Genomic DNA, 24370 nt, shown 5'->3' with positions numbered 1-24370 from the left:
TAGGGGCTCAGAATGTGTCTTCTGCAGCTCTACCGACCATCTAGGTGCTGCAGAACCTCAGCGCGTAAAGCTTAAAAGAACATACCTGCTGGATCTACCAGGCAAACAAGGTAAAAAGGAATAGTTTGGGTTTAAAAATTTATCCTACACCGCCCTCTGGCAACACAAATATTAAATAACCTTGTTCCCCTGCTGCGAGCAGCGTAAAGCTAATTAATTACACGTTGCAAAAAAAGCAGCCGAGGCTGTTTGGCAAGCGCTGCAGGCGTGGGGCGAGGCTGATTTGCCCTGGCCGCTTTCAACTTGTAACCGCCTTGGGGAAAGAGAGGGAAAGCGGGTTAATTAGGACACGTATTCAGTGCCCTCCTAACACCCCCCACCCGCCTCCAAAGCCGATCCTGTGTAGGTGTATCCCAAGTCATTAACACCCATTAGCTGCCACAGGTGAGAGACCCACCCCACCAGCCTTAACGTGCGGTGGCGGCAGATGCGTTCTGTTCGCTGCGGTGCGGTGGTCCTGCGCTTCTACAATAAAGCAGTATTTTCACTTGAAACTCCTTTCAACTTACAGGACCACTTCAAACCGTGAACAAAACATGCAAACAAGTCAATCGTGTGAGAAAGCACTCTAAATCGATTTTATTGGAATGATACAGGAACGGTTAATATACAGGTTAAATCCTTGATGCCTGCCTTCTACATAGGAAAAAAAATAATCAAGAAATGAACAAATTCAGTTCTTGTGCCCATCGCTAACCTAACAGGGGTTTGGGAAACAGAAAAACAACAAGTAGGCAACAGATTCCTAGCACTCCTAAGGTCATGCAAGATATCTGCATCAAAATGAACGCAAGTTTTACACGCGGTCCCACACAAAGAGATATTTTTGGTATTTTTTACTTTGTGTTGGTGCCTTGTTCCCCGGACAAAGAAATAATTCAGTCTGTCTCAACAGAGCTTTCCTAGGAATGCTGATACGGTTTGAACGCTACCATATGGCAAGGGCGGGGGACCAGCCGAGGGAAGTGACTTTGTTTCTTTAACTTGGCAATTTTCTTCCCCGTTCAGAAACAGAGATTGACCTCTTTTCAGAACGTTTTGGGTCGCTGAACTGACAGAATTTGGCAGCGACTTTCAAGTACAGCTTCTCCAAAATAATGACTGTAATTCACAAAACTTACACCATACCTTCCTTACACAGGAAACGCAGCAAATTGGCCTGAGTATAGCGACTCGTGTGTCAAATTCCACTTTCTTCACGAGACTTCACTTAGTATTCTTAGGTACTTTCTCAAAAACTCGACCGCCGGTTTAGACACAAAGATTACGCCAATATCAAGAAAGAAAAATCACCTCCGTTCAGAAGGATGGAATCACAGTGAACAACAAAAATTGGACACCGGATTTGAATTGTAACCAAACTTCCACCCCCCAGAAATCTTAGAAATAACTTTCACAGAATTTGAGGAATTACTGATAAAGCTTGTTAATGAAAAAGCACAAATACGTGTGTTAATCTTGGGCGTAAGGCAACACTGATCTCTCCCCACGCCTTCTGATACCATGCTTGCTTTTGTAAGGATGAGCTTCAAACTAACTCCCGGGCTCCCAAATCGAAGAAGATAACCCGCGAATGAAATACCATTTTAAGTCCCTCGGCTCCATGCCAGACCCTGCTCACTCGGGCGCCTGCGGAGGCTTCGTCGTGAGCTCCCTCGACGCAGAGCTCCTTTCCAACCACAGCAAGTAGCCACATTGCTCTTTAACAGATGTTGGCAAAATTGTCGCTTGTAGCAAATGGAACAAAAGCCCCAAAGAAATGCTGGTGAGGGAAGGATTTAAATTCCTGTACTTTACAACATCTTTGTAAGTTCTTACTTTTATCCTGTTCCTAATTTCAGACTTGAAAACTACAAACTGTAAGCCATTTCAGAAAGTATTTTAAAAGCACTGCGCACATTTTACAGCATCAGTGTAAAATAACCGGGCGGCGATGACAAGCTGCAGCCTTTCGCTGATCTGTACCACCTGTTTCTCTGTCTTCATAAAGCAGAGAAAATCAAAACGTGCCTGTGCAGAGCTGTTAGAATGATCCTCTACTGCAAGGACTAATTATCTTTCTTACTGTCTTTTGATGCTTTTGGGGAGTAAGTACATTATGTGGTGCAAAATGCATTTTAAATTACCCACACACTTTTTAAACCTGTTTCTTATCCTTCAGGGCACTTGTAATTATTTGTATTTTTGCAGAACACGGCCAAGAAACGCAGTCTATCTCACGAGCACTGGGAGAGCAGGTGGGTTAATATTGCACATTGTAAATTCACCGATACAAGACACTTTAATAGATCTGCAATTCCTGTAATAGCTTCGTGATATGGCAATAAGAATGGAGAAAAAGTTCTTAAACCTTAAAAAAAATCTTGCTTAATTACAATAGTTCTTGCTATTCAAACATTTATTTCCTTGTTTGAAAAAATACTATATGAATCTAATGACTACTGGAACATGCAGTAAGATGCCTAATACTCTAAGCAGTGTGAACTGGTATTTTTGTAGAGAAATACATTATAGGCTTTCACCCTTACACTGGTAAGGAAATGCCATTTCTGGCCGTTTTGGCTTATTTGCAACATCGCCTGGGAATTAGCGCCTGCTTCCCCGAGGTGCACTGCATCTTGCACACAGACGTGTAACCGAGTCGTGCCTCGGCAGCTGCGTGACGAACCTGCCAACGGAAAGGCTGTCCCTTGCTCAAATCCCTTCCTCTTTGTCAAAAGAGCCCACGCGGATCACTTCAGTAAGAAATACCATGGCATTATTTTTTTGTTTATCATCTGTACAGCGCGTTACAATACAAATCTTAAATATCCATTCTACAAAAGAACAAACACAACTTTCAAAAGTGACTACAACGGCTACACTACATGATACCACCTACAATTTCATCTGAAACCAGGAGAGACGCTGAAAAATTACCATGTAATTCAGTAACGTTTTTGAGGCAACTCAGGCACTACAGTTAGCATGGACAAGGTTTTAGATGCTGTTGCTTGTTTTCCGTATTTTAAATAGTTGGATCTCTAGGTATCACCCCATCTGGATTGTTAGCACTAAAATAGTTTCTCGAAGTTTACAGAAAATGGTCAAATTGCCAAAAGGGTTTAAACTACGTGAAAATCATTTGTGTCTAATCGCTTCAGTTTCCTATGCTTCCAACTTTGTAATAAAACACTCCATGCTCCTATGTTCACATTTTCATCTTGTGTTCAAATTGGTATTACGTACGGTGAATGCTGCAAGCACCAATCAAATGTCAGAGATCACATCTACATTTCTTGAAGCAGAGACAATTGTACTATTTTATAAAAAGCTGTGGAAATTCCCTTTACAGAACGTTTAAGGCAGTTGAAATTCACGCTTGCTGCTTTGCCAGTGCTTCAGCTTCCTGAAAGAGCAGAACAGAATTACACATGTTAGTCCTTTATGAAAGGCGACAATTTACACGTACCTGTGTTAGGCACCAACATACAACATCACAAAAATTGCAGCAATACACGGTTAAGTGTTGAGCAGCACCAAACCCAGCTCATGAAGGGACTCCCTGCTGCCTACGATGACATTACAAACCAAGTCCCATACGGTGCTGGCTTTAACTCCAGTTCTAAGCTAGCTCAAATAGGACCTGCAGGAATATTCCACCCAGCGCCCAAGACCAGTTTTGACCATAAAAGTTTAAAACAAAAGGCAATCAGATATAATGGGTCATCCCTGATTTTGTGTTAGGACACAAGAACTAAATAGAGATCAAAGAAGATTTGAAGAACTATGGTTAAATGGAAAAGGAATTCTCTAATTAATAAGTCTCTACATCAAAAAAACCCAACCACCAGGTCTCAGCAGAGACGTCATCATTTCCTTTCTGAACTAAACCCTACCAAACAACCAAAAGCCAGCGTTTAGCTCTCGCCTGCCAGAAGGGTGGTCAGAGCAGCCTGTGAGCCCTTAAGACAGGGCTGGGAGCTGGTCCAGCTGAAGACCCATGCGTGAGCTCCGTCCCGGGGCTGGCAGCAGGTCTGTCCTGGCACCAGCACTGCTGAGTAATCCTGGCTTCCTGCAAGGGCAAGCAAGCCAGTGGGGATGCGCTCCTTGGGAACCGCTCCTGCCCACCGCCTGCTCTCCATGCCCTGGGCTCCCAGCCCACGCCGCCTCCAGGGACCGGGTATAGATCTGGTGCCCTTGGGCTACACAAAAACATTCCTACAGAGCTTCAGAGATGAAAGAAGAGCTGAAGCAGTTCAGCAGACATACCAGCTAACCTCCAAGAGTTCTCAGTATGTCTCAGAAGGAACATTAAAAAAAACAACAGCCTGCATTTTTCAGTCTTCTTTCAGACTTTGTAAGGTGGTCACAACTAGGAACAGGCTGACAACGGAAGAAATGCAAAAGGAATTTTTTTCTCAAGATGCTTTCTACAAGTGTACTTTTGACTGAAGATTAATTTAATTATCCGCTAGCAGCAACATGGCCTACAAAAAGACGAGCAGTCACAGTGCTCTCACTGCAGCACTTCAGGGTGGACAGCATGGTTTATTTTAAAGGAACAAGTTCAACATCTGCTAAACTCAACTTTTATGTAATGGAGTTGTTGGCTTTGGTGACTGCACAGAAATACTGAAGATAACAGACTCAACAATATCATTAACATGAGCCAGTATGCTAAACAAATAAAGGCAAGAGGAGAAAGGACTAAGACAGGAATTTCCAAGAAGCCTGTAAGACTTGTACAAGAGGGGATACAGTGGGTGACCCCCACCCGCATGGCAGGAAGTACCACGCATATCTCCATTATCTTAGACGTGGAGGTTCACTCTGGTTTTCCTGGCCATCTGCCCAAGCGTGTCGCACTGCGCTGCCTTTTACTTCAGGGGCGTGGGAATGGCCTTGCTCAGACCGCTGGCTCAGGTCTGCCGCGCTCCCGGACCATGCTCTGCTCCTCTGGCCACACGGCGCAGGCCAAAGTGTGGAGCCGGGACGTCACCGAGCAGCCACGCTGCTCGTGCGAAGGCATCCTATTGCTCCACAGCAGAAAAGGCAGGGGAAGAATGAAGGAAAGATTAAAAAGGTCTACAAAGCCTGGGGAAAAAAAGAAAAGGGATGTTTGATATTCTCTGAAAGACAAGTGACTCTCTGAATGGTAACAAAGAGAAGATAGTTCCCTCGGCTTTCCAGCAACTCCATTAGCCAGTCGTAGGCACTACAGAAGTGACATCCAGCTCTCTCTTTTTTTTTTTTTTTTTTTTTTTTTTTTGCCAGAAAATGGAGGACAAGGTACTTCTCTTCAAAACAGGCAGTGATAAGCTGGAGAGGATTCCTGGTGTTTTCCTCATTGCCAGGAAAAGTGGGTACAAGTAACTCAGAGAACATGCTAACCTATTTGTCTTGAAGGTCAAACTCCATTTCCCTGGGCATGGTCCTGCAAGTTACCTGGGAAAGGCTCAGCTTTTCACATTTGACACTACCCCTCTCTCATACTCTTTCTTATTTCTCCCTTGAGGCCCCTCACTGAGCATGCTCTCAGTCCTTAAATAATTATTCACACCCTTTAACTCGCCAAATCCTCACCCTTTAATACCCATATTGCTTGAAGTGGGGATACTAAAGATAAATTAAATGCCAACCTTGCCCAGGGTTTGTAGGTCCATTTGTGCTCTCAGAGCCCAAAGCACGAGCCAAAGGACCGGGGCTCAGTAAATCGTTACTTGCACTTCCCATGCTCACTTCTGAGCCCTCCTTGTTTAGCGTTAATATTGGAACTTTGTGTTCAGAGTCGAACAACTTTCCAAAACTCTCACGATGATGTTTAATGGAGGTTTGCTGTCAAGGTCCTCTCCTGGGATAGCATGCAGCTTGATCCCAGACTCCTTCCATTTTATGTAGCAACATATGCAGACGCAATGTCATTAACTACAGTAGCATATCCAAGCTGCATGCAGCTATGCTCTAAATGCCAATTTCAGCATCTACAAATCCGTTTCTCCTCCTTGGCAGCAGGCAATCAGCTTGATTTGACATCGTGTCATTGTGGGATGGACACCAAAAGTCAACCCAACAGCAGAATGCACTGGGTACAAGGTCACTTATGCAAAGGTTATCTTCGTCAGCTCGAATGCACCTCCCCGTGCCGTAGCAAGCAATATGAAAATTCAGCAGAGTACAAACATGTTATGTTTCTCACTTTTAAAACTCACCTCTTCCTTACAAACCACCCCTTAGGACAGAATCAGAGCAACTAACAGCCATGCAGACTGCTTCTGCAATCTGGCAGGTTAATTAAGCAGCAACATTCATAAATGTTACAGGGACAGATGACCTGATCCATTACGGCAACAACTGCTCTCCAGTACCACTGCGCTTCCCAGAGCTCGGCTATGAGGGGAAACACATGGGCTTTCATGCGTCCTGCGGTCTCAGGGCTGCTTTCTCACTCCTTGGCTCCATTCTGCATACTCTTTTGTGCAGTGCTGTGCAGGTGTTTCAAGAAACTCAAGTAAGATTAACGTGACCATCGCACTGTGCGCAGCCGGCCTCCTGACGCCGGCGACGCGTGGCACAGGGGTCTGTATCGCAGGTTTTGCTCTCTGCAGTTCTCCCTACTAGGCAGTTTTTCCTTGCTACACCGTTCACATTAGTGGAGCTACCACTAGAAATTAGTTTTGCTCCTCAAACTGTTTCAATCTGACCCACAACTTGTAATGTTTAATACTGATGGATCATCATCCACCTTTAAAACTAGGCCTCTGAGTGATGTGGACAGCATGACCCTCAACTCCTACATGAATAAGGTTGAAAGGAAACGGCGTGTTTATCCGTCGGAACAAGAAAGCTGGAAGTGACCTGGAGGATCCTGCTGCTGTCAAGTGAAACGTATAAAGCAGGCTTGTCCTATCCTATCAAAATCAAAAGGAGAATTCCAGCCCACTGCATCCGCAAAGCGGCAACCCAGTTTGTAATTGGCAAAGGAAAACAAGGCTTCAGATAACAAGCTGGATGAAGAAATCACTCTGAAGCAAGACCACATTATTTCAAAAACAGTGACTCTGGTTTCAAGGTATTTTCTAGAATAAAAATCTCATCAAAACTTCAGATGAATTAAGTTTGTTCACTGAACTGAAATAATTCTTTGGTTTTGTGATTTTTTTTTTGTATCTAGATTTCCTGTGCATTCTTCAGTGCAAATACTAACTACTTGTTCACTTGTTCCCAGAGTGTACAATCAAAAAAAAAAAAAATCAAGTGGTAGGAGACAATTATTACTAGTGAAGAATCTGACCCAGCCCTGCTTTCCAAGCAACAAAAGCTTTTCCATCAACTTCACAAAGAGCAGGGTGGCTCTGCAGTGAGGACACCAAAAGAGCATCTGTACTGAACGCTGAGTTTTTCTGGTAGAAGGAAGGGGAGGAAGATGCCCCCAGCAAACACAGCATCCTCCAAACAAACCAGCATGTAAAACCAGCCTGTTGCTGTGATGCTGAAGCCTCTCAAGACCGAATGTCAGACCAGCAGGTGGACTGACTGGGGCAACCACAGACCACGTAAAAGGTCCTACTACAAGCAGAGAAGAACAAGGTGTAAAATACAGGCTGTGGTTTACTGCGAGAAACATACACACCTACCTTTGAACCAGGTGGCGCAGTCAAGCCTAAAAACGCATATACCGCGTTGTTCTCCCGGGCTTCAAAGAAAGCTTCGTAGTCCTTCACCATGGGAGTCAGGGAGGGGGGTGGAAACAAAAGACAGCGGTATGAATCGTCAGAAATAATTGCAGCTCAGTTTGGTGTGTTACCCAACCCGCACCAAACTGCTTCCTGTGGCCGAATGCAAAATTCAGAGCATCGCCTCAGGTATTTATCAGCAGCACTGATACCATCGAAACTGTACTGTCTGAAAAGTGACAAGCTGGGAATTTCAGTATCTGTGAGCAGCAAGATGCTGCTGTGAGGTGCTTCCGCCTTTCCCAGAGGGACAGCCTCTGTAGCAAGGTGGTTGTCACTGGTCTGGCATGGACATCCCTCCTGCCGGAGCAGGCTGAGCCCTTACCTTCTCATCAGAAACACTGATGCCCCCAGGTGCCATCGCTAATTACTGGTTAGTAATGGCAACTGTGCAACCATGGACATTAACTCTTTAACCTGTTAGAAGTTAAATTTAAACCTGCAGACAGAGTACATCCTTTCCCATCATGTTTCCCATTAATGATTAGTCTATGCAAACGAAGGAAAACAGGCGGCACTCTTCATTGTACTTGTAGTGCACTACGGTTGCTCTAAATACGTACACAGCCGCTTCCCAGAAAAATGAAGGTAAAACCAATGAAATAATAAAAGAAATACCAATGCTTCCTTCTCCGCCCTTGTTTATGTTTGAGGCCAAATGCAGTGCTGTACAAACAACACAGCTTAGTTGTCTGCTAAGTCAGGAAAGAGCAAGCAAAAAGCCCGCAGTGTGGCTCAGTAACAGCAGCTGCCAAACACTGACCAAACGAACCCAGAAGGTTTGTGCAAGTCCACCATTGTCCGAGTTACCACATACTTCCCTCTCTCAGATTTCCAAACTCAGCACATATCTGTGCTATGACTTTCCTTCTCTCCCTTTCCAACTGAAGCAACAGTACCAGCTTTCTCCAGCTTTACTGGGGAATGTTTTGATGTGAGAGTCCTGGCTGAGAAACCCAAGGCAAGGCAGCAGCTCAGGGCAGGCTCAGTCTCGGGCTGAAGTCGGGGAGAGAGCTGCCATTATGGGCACGCTGCTTCGCATGCTTGGCTGTCTGGTAGGCAGAAGCCCAAGAAATAGCAAAAGCTCTTTGTAAACAGCAGCATGTTCAGTGCAGGGGCAGCTCTAAGAGGCTGTTGCAGCTGGAACAGAAGAAAGTACAGGGAACAGAGGATTCAAGCTGCCGAGAGATCGGGGATGTCAAATTATTGATTGATTTGTACACGTAGCATTTGGGTACTAGTTTGATAAAAATGTGTATGATTATGTTACATCCTCCCCGAAGCCCTTCTGTTGACAGTACTGGGGCTGCTTGATAACAAAGGGGTTGTTTATCTTGCTACTGCATAGTCCAGCAGTCTGCTTCGTCGCATCTACCAGGAAAGGAATGCCTGTGACTAAGGAGCAGGGCTCCCGCCAGCTTGCATGGCATCTACAGTTACAGCCCTTCTGCCGTGCACAGGCCAATAAAAGCCAATATGCTCATTCCTCTGCTAGTTATACTGCATCAGATGAAACAAACAGGGAAGTTCATGCTTGAGATGGATCAGATAAAGGCATAAAGAGGTTCAAGCTTGTGGCCGTAGAATTAACTTTTACCTTCCTGAAAGCTAAACTGTGGTAGCTTGAATCCAGCTACACAAATTGACCGAACTTCAAAAGTTCAAAGGGACATCAACCAAAATGCTGGGGATGAAATAAACCCAGAGCAGGAACTGGTCTGAAGCATCTGTAGTCCTGTCCCCAAAATTACAGTATACAGATCGGTCATGGGTTGCAGCTGGGGATACATTAGAAGCATCTCTGATAGCAAGCATCCAGATCTAGGTACACACAGGTTTTTCTCTCCCTGTGCCACCCCACTGCATAGGAAGGCCCTGTTCTGCTGCACAGCTACAGCAATGCAGCAGAAATCTGGCAACATTTCACTGGCAAAGGACAACTGTACGGTGATGTGCTTGCATCCTAAAGCTCTGGCAGACCAAGGGAGAAAGGTGGTACTGTTGCCACTGGACTTCCTACTGGTACAGGAAGATTTGCCTCTTTTTTTTGTTTGTTTGGTTTTAAAGAGGGATAACTCAACAGAGATTTTCAGCTCTTCGGGGCTAGCCCCTTCTCAGCTTGCAGCTGCAGACAACTATCGATCATTACATTTGTCGCTCCAAACCAACCTTGTCCCATGTCACAACCACAGTCAGTAAAATTTTGAGAGCCAAGTGGTATGTTAACTCACTGGGGATGTTGTTTCAGGTTCTGCTTTTATTACAGGCAAAAAAAAAATCCTGCTGCATTGAGAATAATTTCTGTCAGTAGCCACAGAATTGCCTCACAAAGGTCCAGAACTGGCAGGTTCTGACTTACAGAATTTGCAGGTCAGGACCAGACTGCAAAACGACTTAGAAACCAACACGTGGCACCAGAGGAATACATACTGTGAGCTCTTTTCAGAAGATATTAGGTTTTAAAAATAAAATTAACAGTTAATCTAATAATCATTCAAGCATGGCCCGCTGAGTAGGAGTGCTGCAGGGCAACTAACTTTTGATCAAGCATTAAAATAATTACAAGTAGGAACTGTATTTGCAATAGGAGTTTTAATCTGTTCAAGGCATTGGAGTAAGCGGACCACAACAGCCTTCATTTTGCAAGCAGTGCACAAAAACTGATCCCAAGAAGGATCAGAAAACTGATTTATGGCCATGGCTGACATCACTGCATATGAGCACTTATTTTGGAAGATGAACAGACTAGAGAGTGATCTGGAATCCTCACATATTGGCAAACCCCATGTGGACAGAACAGATCTCTGAACTTGCTACAGCACATAAGGTTGATGCAACAGTGCCAGGTTTCTGTGAAGTGTTAGTTCACAATCATGGTGAACATGAGAACTAAAAAAAAAAAAAACAAAACGAAACTATAAACTTTCAGAGCCATAAGAGGGGGAAAAAAATCACAGGGGAAAAAAAATATAGGTACACTGCAAGGTGGTGGTGAGCTCATTCCAGTAAGCTGCACAATGATCTGAGAATCAGGAAGTCCAAATTTTAATCTCTGCTCTACGGCAAAACTGGCATATTCAAGAATCAATTATTAAAAGCCCAAGAGAAGGGGTAAACGTCTAACACCTTCCATGCCCTTCGCAGTTTGCACACTTGCACGTACAGCTGGCTAAGTCCGTTCTTGCTGATCCCAACAGCAAAGCACAGACTATGGCAGCCAGTAAAAGGAACGGGATGAGAAGAGATGGTGACCTGGAGCATCCCTTACCCCGAGGTACCGGCTGTCGTTGAAGAGCCGGGGTGGCAAGGGGTTCCCGCTTGCTGGCCGGCTGTCTTCAGGGACGTTCTCGCGCATCCATTTCCGATTCTCCTCATTGGCGGCGATATCCTTTTCCTCAAATTCAATTTTGTTGGCTTCCAAGAAACCTAACACATCCTGTTGCTGCTTTTTAATCTGTCACAAAAAGGCGGGGGGGGGGGGGGGGGGGGGAAGAAAGCAAACAAAATCAGTCAAACCATTTTACCATTTTTTCTGCTGTCAATTATGTAATTCCAGGTTTCAATGTGGAAACAAGGGGGTACAAAAGTGGTAAGAAAATTCTTATAAGAAAAAAGTACCTTCTGAAGAGCCATATCTGAGCCTTGACTTGGCTCCTATATAATTGAACAGGCTGGAGTCTAAAGACACTGTCCCTATACACACGAGTGCTGTGAACCTGAAAGGTCTCCAACCAAAAGCGAAGGTGTGAGCAGTCCCCCTGCAGAGGCTGCGTTGTACAGGCCTTACAATGCATTTGGGGGAGTGTTGCTTTTTCAGGTGCAGTGAAGTTTGCTGCAGGGACATTTGAGGTACAACCGGCTTCCTTCGTTCCCCTGGAAGCACAGGCTTGACCCACCCTTCCCAGAGTCCAGGCTTTTGTCCTCCTCATGTAGCCTACGCAGCTCGCTGCAGGGACTTCCTGACAGATCTCATAAAGTCACCATTAACAGTAAGATCTCAAAGCAATTTTGGCTTGTGTTTCTTTGGACCCAAACAAACCCACCCCTCTCCTGCTCTGCTCCGGGTTTCAGCGACAGCAGGTATGGTCTCTGAAGAGCTGCGACCCCGCATCCCCCGTCCTTGCGCGTCTCAAGGAGAAGTCTCGGGGGGGCTGACTGCACCAGCTGGATGAGATCCCACACCCAACACAGCCCGTCCTCTGTGGACTCACACAGCACCCAAGTGAAAAGCAGGAGCTGTGTGGCCAAGACTGCTGGCTTTTTACAGGAAAGGTGGTTTTTATTACTGTCATATATGAATTATTGACTTCCTGATACAGAGACCTTCTGCTTATGCTCTGTTCTTCCTCTGCATGACTTTACCACCATAAAGAAAATTATAACCATGCGCAGCCTGGCAAACAATAAAAAATGGTATTTAATGGGAAATTTGTTCTCTTCAAATTATTCCCTTCACTACAAAACCAGTCCAAGGTCTGGCTTTAACCTAATTAGCTGAGTGCAACAAGAGCAGTGCTTCATACAGATGTTGCGCTGCTTCTAATTCAGGTCAGCCACCAGCTTCCCCGAGCAGCCTCTCCATATACGGCGAAGGCAAAACAGGCAGCTCCCGGCGAGCAGCGCCGAGGTCAGGGCACAGCCAGCCGAGAGCCAAATATGGTGCCTGCGCCCCCGGCTCGCACAGCCCCGCACCCACGGGGCAGGGAGCTGGACCGGGAGCTGGAGGGAGTGTGTGAGGTTTGAGCGTAGGAAACGTGCTGCCCTGGAAGGGTGCGGTTTGGGAGAGCGGAGCCCGGCCTCTCCAAAGAGGAGAAGAGGAGAGTGCCATGCCTTGGCAGTCTTTAAGCATCCACTGACTCGTTCTTTAGCAGCTCCTTTGGAGCCATCGCTGCCGGCTGCGTGACAATCTGTGATAAGGAACCAGTCCAGGTTAAACTGGATCTTGGGTGGGGTGGTTTGTTTGAAAAAAAACTGGATAGATAGGTCTCCCTCTGCATTCAGCTCAGTGCAGTGCAAAGGGAGCAACCCTGCTCTCCCAACAGAGGAAAAACGTGCTTCAGCAGGGAACCGCCGGCCCAGGGCTGCGAGAGCCAACATAATTCCTCCCAACATGTCAGCGGAGGAGCCGCTGAACTCGATTAGCGAGTACCCTTGTACCCTTAAACAGAAGAATATTGCTGGGCATTTTCATCAAGGCTAAAAATAAATAAAAATGGACAAGTTAATACCACCCTGAGGAAATAATTCATGTTACAGGATGTATAGAAAAACATTTCTCAGCAGACTCGAATCTACTGGTAAGAGATTTCTTTGCTTGCCTTTAATAACAGGGGTCACAGCAGGAGGGAGCAGCCAGGGGAAGCTTTTCTCCATCATGCCATGCAGCTCAGAGGGAAAAAAAACCAAGCAAATACCTCCTTCATGAACTATTCCATAGGACTAAAATAAGGGAAAGGTCTTTGTAATTGTAAACTGCCTTTGATACTGACCACTGCCAGAGCAACACACTGACCTGGGAATAAGGGGAAATTTTTTTTCCCAAAAACTAGTTAAGATTTTAATTAACCATTTCCCACCATTTGTAAATTACAGATCCAGCCAGTTTTTATTAGTCTCAGGACCTTAACTCGTCCAAAACCTGCTGCTTAGTGAGAACAGGCTTTGAGATGTCCCAGAGTTTTTAAGAAAGAAAACCACGTTTTTACTCAATGTACTATTAAACTATACACTTTGTCATGTAAAACAAGAGCTCTAAGTTTGACAGTAATTAGCATTTTGATCTCCTGAGAAGTCTGTTTATTTTTAAAATCATTTTTACTATTAGATTCCCTCCTGGCCATACAAACATCCTCGCATTCCTCACAGCATCTCAGCTCAGTCTCACAGTGCAACCCCTTCACAGGCAAACTCTGCGTATCCAGCCCCTTCCCGCAGCACCCAGTCTGACAGGGCTGGACTGTCTCAGCCATTAAGACACTTCTTCAACATGAAGAAAATGCCTCTGGCTACGCTGTGTTGCCATTATTTCATATGATGAACTTAGAGTCTTCCTCTCTGACATATGTACGCAGAACAGCTCTCTGTACGGTGCCACATTGCCTGCTTTGCTCTATTTTCGCTCATTCTCCCAGCTTCATGGAGCAAGGAGAGTCCTTGGGTTGTTTCTTCAGCCACAGGTAGCACAACCAGACCCAAAGTTCATGACCACGGTACCGAAGGGCTTGTCTATGAAGAGCTAGCAAAGCTGGAAATGTTATTTTTTCTGCTAGAAAAGGCACCGTGTGGAAGGCAAGCATGGCAGCAGGGTCTCTGTGCCACTCGCAGTCCGTCAGAGGAGGTGATTCTCTAAAGAACTGTAAAGAAAAGCAAGGAGCTGGTGTTGACAAATGAGTAATACTGGTTTGAAACCCTAGTTTTCTGGCCAAAGGAAAAAAACAAGCTGGAAGATTAAGAGGCGATGCCTTCCTCCCAGCTCCTAAGACAAGTCTTCCAACCACGGTGACAAGCATTACACAAGAGCATTAAATGCTCCAAAGAAACACGGCACCAACCGCTGGGCAGAACAGACACTGAGCTGCCAGACTGCATTACTTTATGGGATTTTATTTAGAAAACTTCTATAAATCTCAGGCAGTGGAATACCACTGTGAGGGAAGTGCCTGAAACAGAGCAAGAGACGCCTGCTGCTGCTTCAGGATATTCTGTCTTACTCGAAAGGGCACACGCTCTCCTCAGGACGAAAGCCTGGAAGATGGTTCCTGCTGTCCATGTTTGGGAAGGAGCAGGGAGCCTTTCTTCAGGATGTGCCTGTCAACACGCAGCACTCGCTTCCCAAAAAAACCTCTCCCAGTTGCCTCACCGGGCATGGACACTGGCCAGCGCCTTTCCCGATACCGCACCTTGTCCTACACAAACAACTGTCATGTCTAAAGCTATTTTGGCCTGTTAGCTGCAGCTAACCGCAGTTTGCAAACATGAAAATCTTTGTTTATACGGAGTGCTCCTGACACATTTTGCAGGGCAGAGAGCGCCAGTGGAGAGCCAGGAACGTGCATACAGTCAGCGCCGGAGACCGGGAGCTGAGAGCAACGTCACTGTGGCAGGGTCCTGAGGCTGGGGGAGCAGCACCGGAGAGGCAGGAGGACTCGTGGACAGACACAAAAGCATAAGAACCACAGAGAAATCACGTGCAGGGACGGGTAGGCAACTGCAAGGAAGGAAAGGGGCTGCAGGCAGGAGCGGATGGGGCAGAGCAAAATGGATGGACAGAGACAGGGCAAAACCCCAGGGGTGGAGGTAGGATGGAGACAGAGGGATGGAAGGAGAAGGGCTGGGGTGAGGAGCAGAAGTCAGTACTGCCGAGAGGAAGGGCCGCATCCTGCTGGACCTCACCGCTGCCCTGCTTGGGGGAACAAGAATGCCCTGGTGAAAGCCAGTTCTGCTCACAGATGGCTCTGCCCCCCACCCCCAAAACACACACCTGGTTTCTTAGCCTGAACACACTGACTCTCGCTTCTCGGGGCATTCCTGTGGGAAGACCAGCTAAAATTACTCAGGTGAGTGGAAATGTTATACTTTCTGAGTGGAAACATTACACTTTTTGCTGACATTGCTAAGATAACGTTGAAAGGAATCATTTAACCAAATGAATCTATTTTCACTTGGTTTTGGCTTTCACTGTCTGTTCCAAAGACAGAAATAGTTTTATGGTAAGTGCTCAGAGGTTAAGCAAAGTCTCACCACCAACCTATAATCTTCTGCATACAAAATCTGCACAAGCACCATTAGAAGCTCATGCTTCTAGCAGGCTTTTCTTGTTTTTAAGATACCTTGTGTATCATGATTCCCTTCCTTTCCAGTTACAAACCAATCCTAAAATATTAAGTTTTCAACAGAGCACGTGCATAGAGTAACATTATGAAAATATGTAGTTTAGGATTATTGCCCCTCACTTGAATACACTTCAGAAGTTAAATTTACTGTTCTAACATCTAACTCGCATCAGTGGGTGATGTCAGCAACGCAAGAAACTACATCGAAGCTGCCACGAGTAGAGAAGGGTGACATTTTCCAACAAGTCACAGTCCAGGTTAAATGGAGCTTTAACCCCAAAGCGGGCAGAAATCTTTCCAGAAAATGCTACAACATTTTAGACTCCATTATTTTTCCTCCTCCAAATCTTTACTCATTGGGAAAAAAACCCCAACCCATAAAAAGAACTCAGCTAAAAGATAACAAGCAGAAAGGAAGCAGGGGCGGTGCTGGTCCAGCGAGCAGGCAATACTCCATCCCCAGCTCCAGCCAGGAGCGTACACTGGCTGTCCAGCAGCAGCCTCCCTCAGCACTACCCTGCTGCAAGGAAACAGTTGTTTTAAACGCTTTATTGAAATGAACATCAAAGAAGTTTCTATCTTATTTGGCATACACAGGCATACATGTACAAAAGAATAGGCTAGTTTACACTGCTGGCCAAGAGGCGTTTGGGGTTTTTTAAGTCTTGTTATTTTTTCAGTTTATAAATAAATTCCTGTTGGACAATAGGCGTATTTTGGAAATCTATTTATGGACCACTGGAACCCGCAATAAGTTTACAGTTTGAGTGCTGCTGTTTTGATCACACAACAAACTTCCCCGTGCTGGTAACGCAGCTGCAGCTCTGCCGTTCTGGCACTCGGCATGTGGCGTTCTCTGCCATTCCTGTGGGTCCTGTCTCCTGACCTCCACACAGGGAAAAAAGCACCTCCTCCCCAAACACGAGATTAAACGGTTCATACATTGTTGTGAGGATTTAAAAGAACTGCAAAGAAATTTCCTATAAAGTTCCTGGCCATGGTTATATCATCGCTTACCGCATCCAGCTCCTGCTGAGCATGTGGCCTGCGCTGCCTCTCGCAACCTCTCAGCTGAGAGCCAGCACCAGGACAACGGAGAAGCACCACCTTACAGTGTACCTAGATCCCTCACACTTCCCAGTTTGAAAACCAAACCAGCTTTAAAAGGTTTTTTACCATTTTCTATTCCAGCCTTCTGGGTTCTAGATAAGGAAAAGCAACTACATCTTTAAAGTGGTTGTATGTTAAGCCACTGATGATTTTAAACAAGCTGTTTCATCATTAGGGGGGCAATTCTTTAAATCACAGGGGGTATCTGCTTTGTGCAAAATAGTGAAAAAGTTCAAATCCCCAGATGATGCCATCATTTGTAGCCAGACCTGTAACCATCAGTTCTTCAAATAGTTCAGTACCTTTTGAAGACTGATATGCTCAAACTTAAAACAGCGAATGGGAAAAGTGCAGCATAAGAAATCTGTGGCAAACTCCAGTGGCAGCCAGCAGTGCTGTCCTTTCGCTCACTGCAGCCGAGGTGAAAATGCACAAAAAATGGTTTTCTTTGGAAGGAGCGGGGCAGCACAGGGAACGCTGTGCTGCTGCCAAGACAAATGAACTTGCTGCAGGGCGTCCCGCAGGCTGAGCTGCGCACCGTGCCCCAGCCCACTCCCACTGCGCCTCCCAAGCCCCTGCGAGAAAGCAAACTGCCCGGCGAAAACCACCAGCCGGGCACCAGTCCTGCCTCGGGGGGTTGCGCAGGGGCACTGCTACGCAGCCCAAGAAGTCAACTAGTGAGGCAAGGAGAAGTAAAGCTAAATATATCCTTTAGCAGAAGCGTTTATGTTCTAGCGTCAGTGACTTCAGGACTTGACCCCTCTGCTGCTGTGGCTGGCTAACACTAGGGCTACTCACAGCCACTTTCTGGAATTAAAAAAAACAACTTGTGTTGGTTTTGTTGGTTTTTTTTTTTACATTTCCCATCTAATATCTCAAATGATAATGCCTTCCTCATGTCAGTTGCTAATGCAGAAGCTAATACTTGCAAATTAGCTGCAAAACGCTTATAATTTTAACTCCTAGGAATTATGTTGCACTGGGAGGCAAACGGAATGGCAGCTCAGCTATGCATTTGAATGCTACCGACTCCTGATGGCCCCCACCCCCCCCGGCTTGTTCTGCACCCCCAGGACACTACAGCAGGGCCCCCTTCCGAGACAAAACACCTCTGAGCAGGCTCGGTCCCAGCCTCCATCAGAGTTCTCTCTGGTTTTACTGCAGTATTCAAGGAGCCAGTTTTCTGTATAAAGGTTTTTTTGTTGTTTTTATTTTTATGAACAAGCCAGATTTTTCTTCCCCCTTATATTAGCTTAAAATTCAGAGGCGCCAGGTCTGGTGGTGCTGGTGGCCACCACCCGCTGTAAATGGTGGTCGAGAGGTGGGAAACTTGCAGGCACCTACAGCAACAGCCTGCCCGATCGGAGCTTTGCAGCCTGTCTCTGACCTGTCTCCCAGGGATTCGCGTCTTACTCTTACTTCCTTCTGCCTGGTAGAACATCTACCTATTTTTAGGTCTGGGCAATTATCATTACAGAACTCAAACCACTTTTCTGTTCAGCTATTTTAAGTCGAGCATTACATGTAATAATGTCATAATTCTCTCTCCCAGTGCCTGGTTTCTGGTCTGTACGGAATGAGATTGAAGACAAATACAGCAAAACCACCATGAGCTTATGCGACCTAAATCAAAGACAGGAGGTTAGAAAAGCTCATGCTGTGCTTGTGCTGCCTTTTTTTTTTTTCAGCAATTAGGCAGTGTCCAGATGGGCTCCATATGTACCTACTCTGTCCCTCCAGGGAAAGCCCATGGCATATCAACATGTACCCTGCATAGCTGCTGCAGCAGCCCTCTCTTGATGCGGTTTGCCCCCAACAGCTTAGAAGTTGTTTATTTGGACATGGTTCTCACCACCGGGCGCCCACCACCCCTGGGCTGCATTAGCACCACGTGCCAGCCTGAGGCCCAGGGCAGAGGGAAGGGGCTCTCCAGCTCGCAGCGGGAGTGGAGACCTGATTCCCATTTCTCATGTGTGGTTCTGTATAAATGCAGGAAAAAGTCCCGGGGTGAAAGGACACAAAAAGACCACCAAAAGGTGGTCACAAAAGGACGCAAAAGGACCTCTCAAGAGCAAGGCTGGGGGAAAAATCCAGGCTACGGAGAGGTTTTTGCAACCTAACCTGAAGGTTACATCACATCTGGAAGCACATGGTCTGCCTGCAGTGGGGCATTATCCAGGCGTAAGGTACCACACCACAGATCAGATTTTGCAGCACAAGCCAAGAATACGGCTAGTACAAAGGACAAAGCCTGTACTTCCCAAAACAAGAGCAGAACTTGCTCCAGAAACCATAGAAAGTTACATAAATGGAAAAGCTGATTCATGAGAACAAAAATAAAAGCTTTATCTTTTATGGATTATAATGCCACCATAAGTGCACTCATTCAATAACCCAAGGCCTAAAAATTTGTTAAATCCCACACCAACAAACCCCAAGTCAAAAGATCCTAGTGCGTTCAACAAGTTTTCTCCTACCAGAAGAACCAAACATGAAATTTAATGTCACCTCCATGCACTGAAGTCCTGGGGATCAGGATTCTCAGTGGAGCCCAAGGCCCTTATGGACCCAACTCCCACTCACTTTTATTTACCCTTTGACACAGACTGCAAAGAGAATAAAATCCCCAGGGGGAGTTTGGCTTTTAGTCCCATTACCCTGCTCTGGAAAGTTCAGCCAGTAACGCAGGCCTGGCTCCTCTGCTTGGTACAGCCCAGTAAAGCAGCCTGCTGAGCAGGCTCCTAACTGCTATGTTGCTGACTTGATATTGAAGTTTAAGGAATTAGTTACGAAAAAATAAGAAACCTTTTCTCTACTGCTCCAAAGGAGAGAATAAAGCCATATAATCACCATTTGGAAGATACTAATTTAGAAAACTAATCTCAGCCTAATTCTGTTCAGAAGCACAGGAGAACACTAAATACAGGATCTCATGCATTCACTTAGGCTGTGAAACAGCACTGAGAGTTGAAGTTACCCACGCAGGCTCCCTGTTTCTGAAAGGCTGCTGAGCTGCCTGCTCCTTCCTCGTCCTGCTCAGTGCTCAGCACCCAGCTGGATGGTGCCTTTGCACTACGTACGCGTGTGCATGCGCTGTGCACATGCGTATGTGCCAGAACGGCGGGACAGCACACCCTGAGTACGCACACGGCAAAGGCGCTTGTGCCACGGAAAGTATCATACACATTTAGGGAAGGTAATGGTGTAAATACCACTAATGCCTGTTTTCCGTCACCCATGGATGCACGCAGGACCGCGTCCCTTCCCAAGAGGGCTTTCTTAGCCAGGGGAGATCCAGGTGAGTACGCAGCATCGCACCCCTTCAGGCGGAGGTGTAAATACAGCGCTGCAAACAGCGCACAACACAAGTTGAATGGTGTTGGAAAGCAGCTGCTCAGAAACAGGATTCCAAAGGCTCTTTACAGTTACAGTACGTGGTGATTTGGGGTATATGTCATTTGGCACCTACACAAGTAGGTGTCTGCAAGCAACACTCAAGGCTGGAGTGCACTGAGCAACCTGTTAATCATGTTATGTGCATAATCGCATGAGCAGTTAACAGAAGAAAATCTATAAGAAGTTCACCTTTGTTAGTGTCGCATGGTATCAAGAGTCAAAAATATTCGGACTCAAATGACATCAATTCTCTCATTTAAAGGTACACAGGATTCAAGTTTCATGTTGCAGCAGGATTTCTGAGTGTCGCTAGTTTTGTACCAGACGTGCAATACAGCCAAATCTACCAAAGCTCTATTACAGTCGAATTCTGATAAGAAAGATACTAAAAGGCCATAAGTGGGTCAAAACTGACTTGCAGCATCACATCAAGTGTCTGTTTAGCTACTTTCCTCCAGCAGTGGCTGAAAGCAGATTCCTCTACCCATTAGACAAGTATGAAGACAAGTAACATTTCCTTATTTATATCTTCTCAGCTACTGGCAAACAGCAGTCGTGGCACTGCCTAATGAAGGCTTGATTACTTTTTAATGTGTTTTAAGTTTACTTTCCATGAAGGCACCTTAAGGACCAACGTATTATCACAGCTTAAGTCAGATTCAGCTCTTAACAAATAATATCCAAGCACTGGGGGAGTAAGGGGGGGTGAATCCATTCATCTTTTTATACCTGCTTGTTAAGGACTACTGTGGTACTACCAGGTTGCTAACAGAGAACATCTTAGCACTGGCAACACCTGAAGACAACGTGTAAAAGTACCATTTAATAAAGTCCAGATATTGTTCCAGTACATGAAAATGGTTCTCTGTCAGCTGAAAACCCACCTCTTTTCCTACTGAAGCCACCAAATTCAGAAGGAAATCTATTTCTTTTTTGGCTGCAAGAAAAAGAAGGGTGACGTTGTACATTCTCCTTTAACTTTTCTCCCTGCTGGCCACTCCCCAATATTTTTTTCAGTCACTCATTTAGCATTTCCCGGCCTGCCAAGGCTCACCTACCATGTTGGCAGCGCCCTACTTGTTTTGCCCAAGAGTCCAGCTCAGCCACAAACCTACCAGCCAGATGCACAAAACACTCACAAGCGGGCTCTGGATGGCTGCGCAGATCAGATGCAACATGACTTTAGTCAGGCTGTTTCCTCACAAAAAAACAAATTAAACATCCCTCTACTCTCTGCTTTAGATGCCTTTACTAATTCCGTAAAGCGCTTAAAAAGAGTCACTACTGCCAAATCAGAGTTATGCAGAAGTCAGGATGCCAACGCTCTTCTCCACAGCAGCCGCTGCCTGGTAAAAGAGCACAGAAGTAATACAAAGCAGTATTCCAAGGTTTTATCACAAATATGGATTAACTCACTGTGCTACAAGAAACATGCATTTCTCTCACGTGTTTTGCTTTTCTTAAGGAAAGGTGTTCCCTAGTTACCTCTGGATCCTCAGCTGGAAACACACGCAGAGTTCATCCTGGAGGAAGGAGCTATGTGGTTAAAACTGTGAACTCTGATCTAAAGGAGTTAATTTACTGTTGTGGTATGGTTCAAATAGCCAAAGACTCCATGTGCGCTCATCTTTGCTCTTTGCTTATAAGCACTGTGCCCAACATGCTGACTTACACTGACAGTCAGGTTATTAATTGTTGTGTGGAAAAGAACCACTGTACATTACACAACTCGAAAATGGTCTGTTTCTAAATTCAAGCGGAAGAAATAAGGGTCTCTGTGTAGTCCACACCATGGTCCTTGGTAACCTGGATTTACTAAACTCTGCGCAACACGACTTTTCAATAGGCAGGTAAGCGGCATTCCTACAGAAAGCTTCACATCTGGCCAGTGACTGATATTAGTGACTAAAGTGCAAAACCTAAAAGCCTTGGCTGCACCAGATGCCTGAACATCTCCCACCCCGCACCATGCGGTTCAGACAAAGATGTATATTCAATATGAACAGTTACCATATATTACCTGGATTTTTAAACCGTGATGTTCTTGGTACGCCAGTACCCCTGTGAGCACATCACTGCACTGGCTGATGTACAGCGCCTGTGGGGACCATCAGTCACCTCCCCAAACACAGATCCCTCCATGCACAGAGATCTTTCTTTGGGTTTTTGACCTTTTTTTTTTTTTTTTAAAGTTATGTGAAAAGTGACAGCAATGCCCCACTGGATTATTTGTCTGGATTTCAAAAATAAACAATCCCCACACAGCCAAAATCTTCCATTTTCAAGTATTTTAATGCAAGATTTTAATATTTCAAATTACTTTCCATCAGCAGCCAAAAAATAGAGATGTTTGCTCATGGGGTAGCAGAAAGCCTTTTTACACTCTGTATTTCCATGCACATGAAACACAAGATCCCCAGCAGTTGCACAAGGGAGGAGTTAAAACCCAAGAAGCCGCAGGAAGGGGCTGGCAGCACCAGAGCTGTTACTAGCAGAGGCACCAAACCTCGCTACGGGTGGGCTTTTTGTAGACAACCTAACAGCCTGAACACAGAAAAACAGTGAATGCAAACGAAGCTTCCAACCGCTGAACACTGGGTGAAGTGTTTCAGATCTGGAGAGATGTCAGACTTACACTTGTCCTCTCTCAAAAGAAAGGATCTGCACTTGATTTAAAACAAGGGGGATGCCTGACTGCCTCTTAACTCTCTGCTCAGGCTGGGCTTCAAGCCCCTGCAGCCCCCGGAGGAGGGATGAGTAGCGCTATTCTCCCCTCCCTTCACATGATTTCTGCAAACAGCCCCACCAGGAGCCCTGTTTGTTTAAGGATGAACTTTGCACCTGAAGCAGCCTGGCTGGCAGCAGCTTGAAACTCATACACCCAGACTGCTCCAGCACCAAAAGCCTGCCCGCCCTTGCGCAGGGGCTCTGCCCAGGCTGCTCCCAAACCTCACCTCCTCCAGCGCTGGCTCTGGGGACGGTTATCCAGGAGGGACTGTCGGGGAAGCACAGCTTGCCACTGGGACCATATACATTCAAGCTGTATAAATCATGGTTACGGAAACAGACTGTCTCCTTGAACTCCAGAGGCTTGTCTCTGAGCATGTATTCGCCCTTTCTTGCACCAGGGTACGCCTTGGCACAGCTACGGAGAGGTCTGAGCTGGAGAAACTCCTCCAGTCACACAGCAGTATTGTTTTGTGGGGCCTCAGCCCAGCTCACCATGCTGACAGGAGTGTACTTGTGCCATCACAAGGAAAGGCACAGGGCAGGGAAGGAAATGAGGCAAGGGGTGCAGGACCGCCTCTCCCAGCAGCAGTACCAACTGAAAGCACACACCAAGCTGTGGCCTCAGGCCATTCTTGTCTCAGGCCTTTGCTTCACTCAGCAACAGGAATGATTTGCAAGAGCAAATACTCGCATATCAGGATTTTCTTCTAGTTACTTTTGTGACCAGACTACTGAAGTTAGCCAAAATAAATATATCTTGCAAAATCAAGCTGCCAGACCTAAGCCTCCCCTTGTCTTCCTTTAGATGAGAATGTAAAGAAACACTGATGTATTGCAAAGCCATAGCTTTAACCACTGGCACTGACACCGTCCACAAACCATTGCAGCACCCGGAACAGTCATAATCAAAAGGCAAACACCACCATTACAATACAAAATAAATTGACCCTTGGCAGTTTTCTAAGTCAATTTTGTGGCATTTGACTTTCATAAGCCTGAAAACTGCTTGTCTGGTCCAAAACCAACAGAGAGACAGCTTCCTACTGCGGGAATACAGGCTCCATTATCTTGGTTATCCGTTAACAAAGCATAAGGAGCAGCAGAATATGAACTCCTCATTTATTACGCACAGTTGTTTTCTACAGCAGAGTTGGAGCTTGGCAGGCTGGATTTGCCTGGACATCTCATGTGTGCCTAGTCACAGCATCCAAACTCTACGCAGGGTTAAATAAAAACAAACACATCCTCTCCTCCCCAAAACCAGTCTAAAACTAACATAATTCCCAAACATTATGAACATGAGAGTGGCAGGAAGAGCAGACAAAGGAACCAAATGCACATTGCATTATCCTGCAGCAATCACCTGGCTTCAAGACTACCTGAAGAACAAGTGCAAACCCGAGCGCCTGCTTAACAAAAACTGCCCCAGGGTTTGGAATGAACTCGTGGTGTATCGGCCAGAGCATCTCCAGCAACTCCACTTATCTGAGCAAGGTTTATGGTTCACAGGAAAGCAGAAATCTACCA

At 45.8% G+C, this 24370-nt stretch overlaps 1 protein-coding gene across 1 annotated transcript in view; it reads right to left on the bottom strand.

Annotated features, from left to right (window-relative positions):
• Positions 1 to 614: 614 nt before the first annotated feature.
• SH3BGRL (SH3 domain binding glutamate rich protein like) overlaps positions 615 to 24370 on the bottom strand; it is a 36901-nt gene continuing 13145 nt past the window's right edge. Inside the window, exons 2-4 of the mRNA XM_064462843.1 lie at positions 11044 to 11229; positions 7677 to 7757; positions 615 to 3448 (exon numbers count right to left, since the gene is read on the bottom strand). Of these exons, the coding sequence (XP_064318913.1) occupies positions 3416 to 3448; positions 7677 to 7757; positions 11044 to 11229 (300 nt within the window). The 3' untranslated portion in view covers positions 615 to 3415. The remainder of the gene's footprint in view (positions 3449 to 7676; positions 7758 to 11043; positions 11230 to 24370) is intronic.

Source organism: Phalacrocorax carbo, chromosome 11 (assembly GCF_963921805.1).
Source record: "Phalacrocorax carbo chromosome 11, bPhaCar2.1, whole genome shotgun sequence".
In the NCBI taxonomy this organism is placed as follows: domain Eukaryota; kingdom Metazoa; phylum Chordata; class Aves; order Suliformes; family Phalacrocoracidae; genus Phalacrocorax; species Phalacrocorax carbo.
Note: the sequence above shows the minus strand (reverse complement) of the source record. Positions and strands in the feature narration are given on the sequence as shown.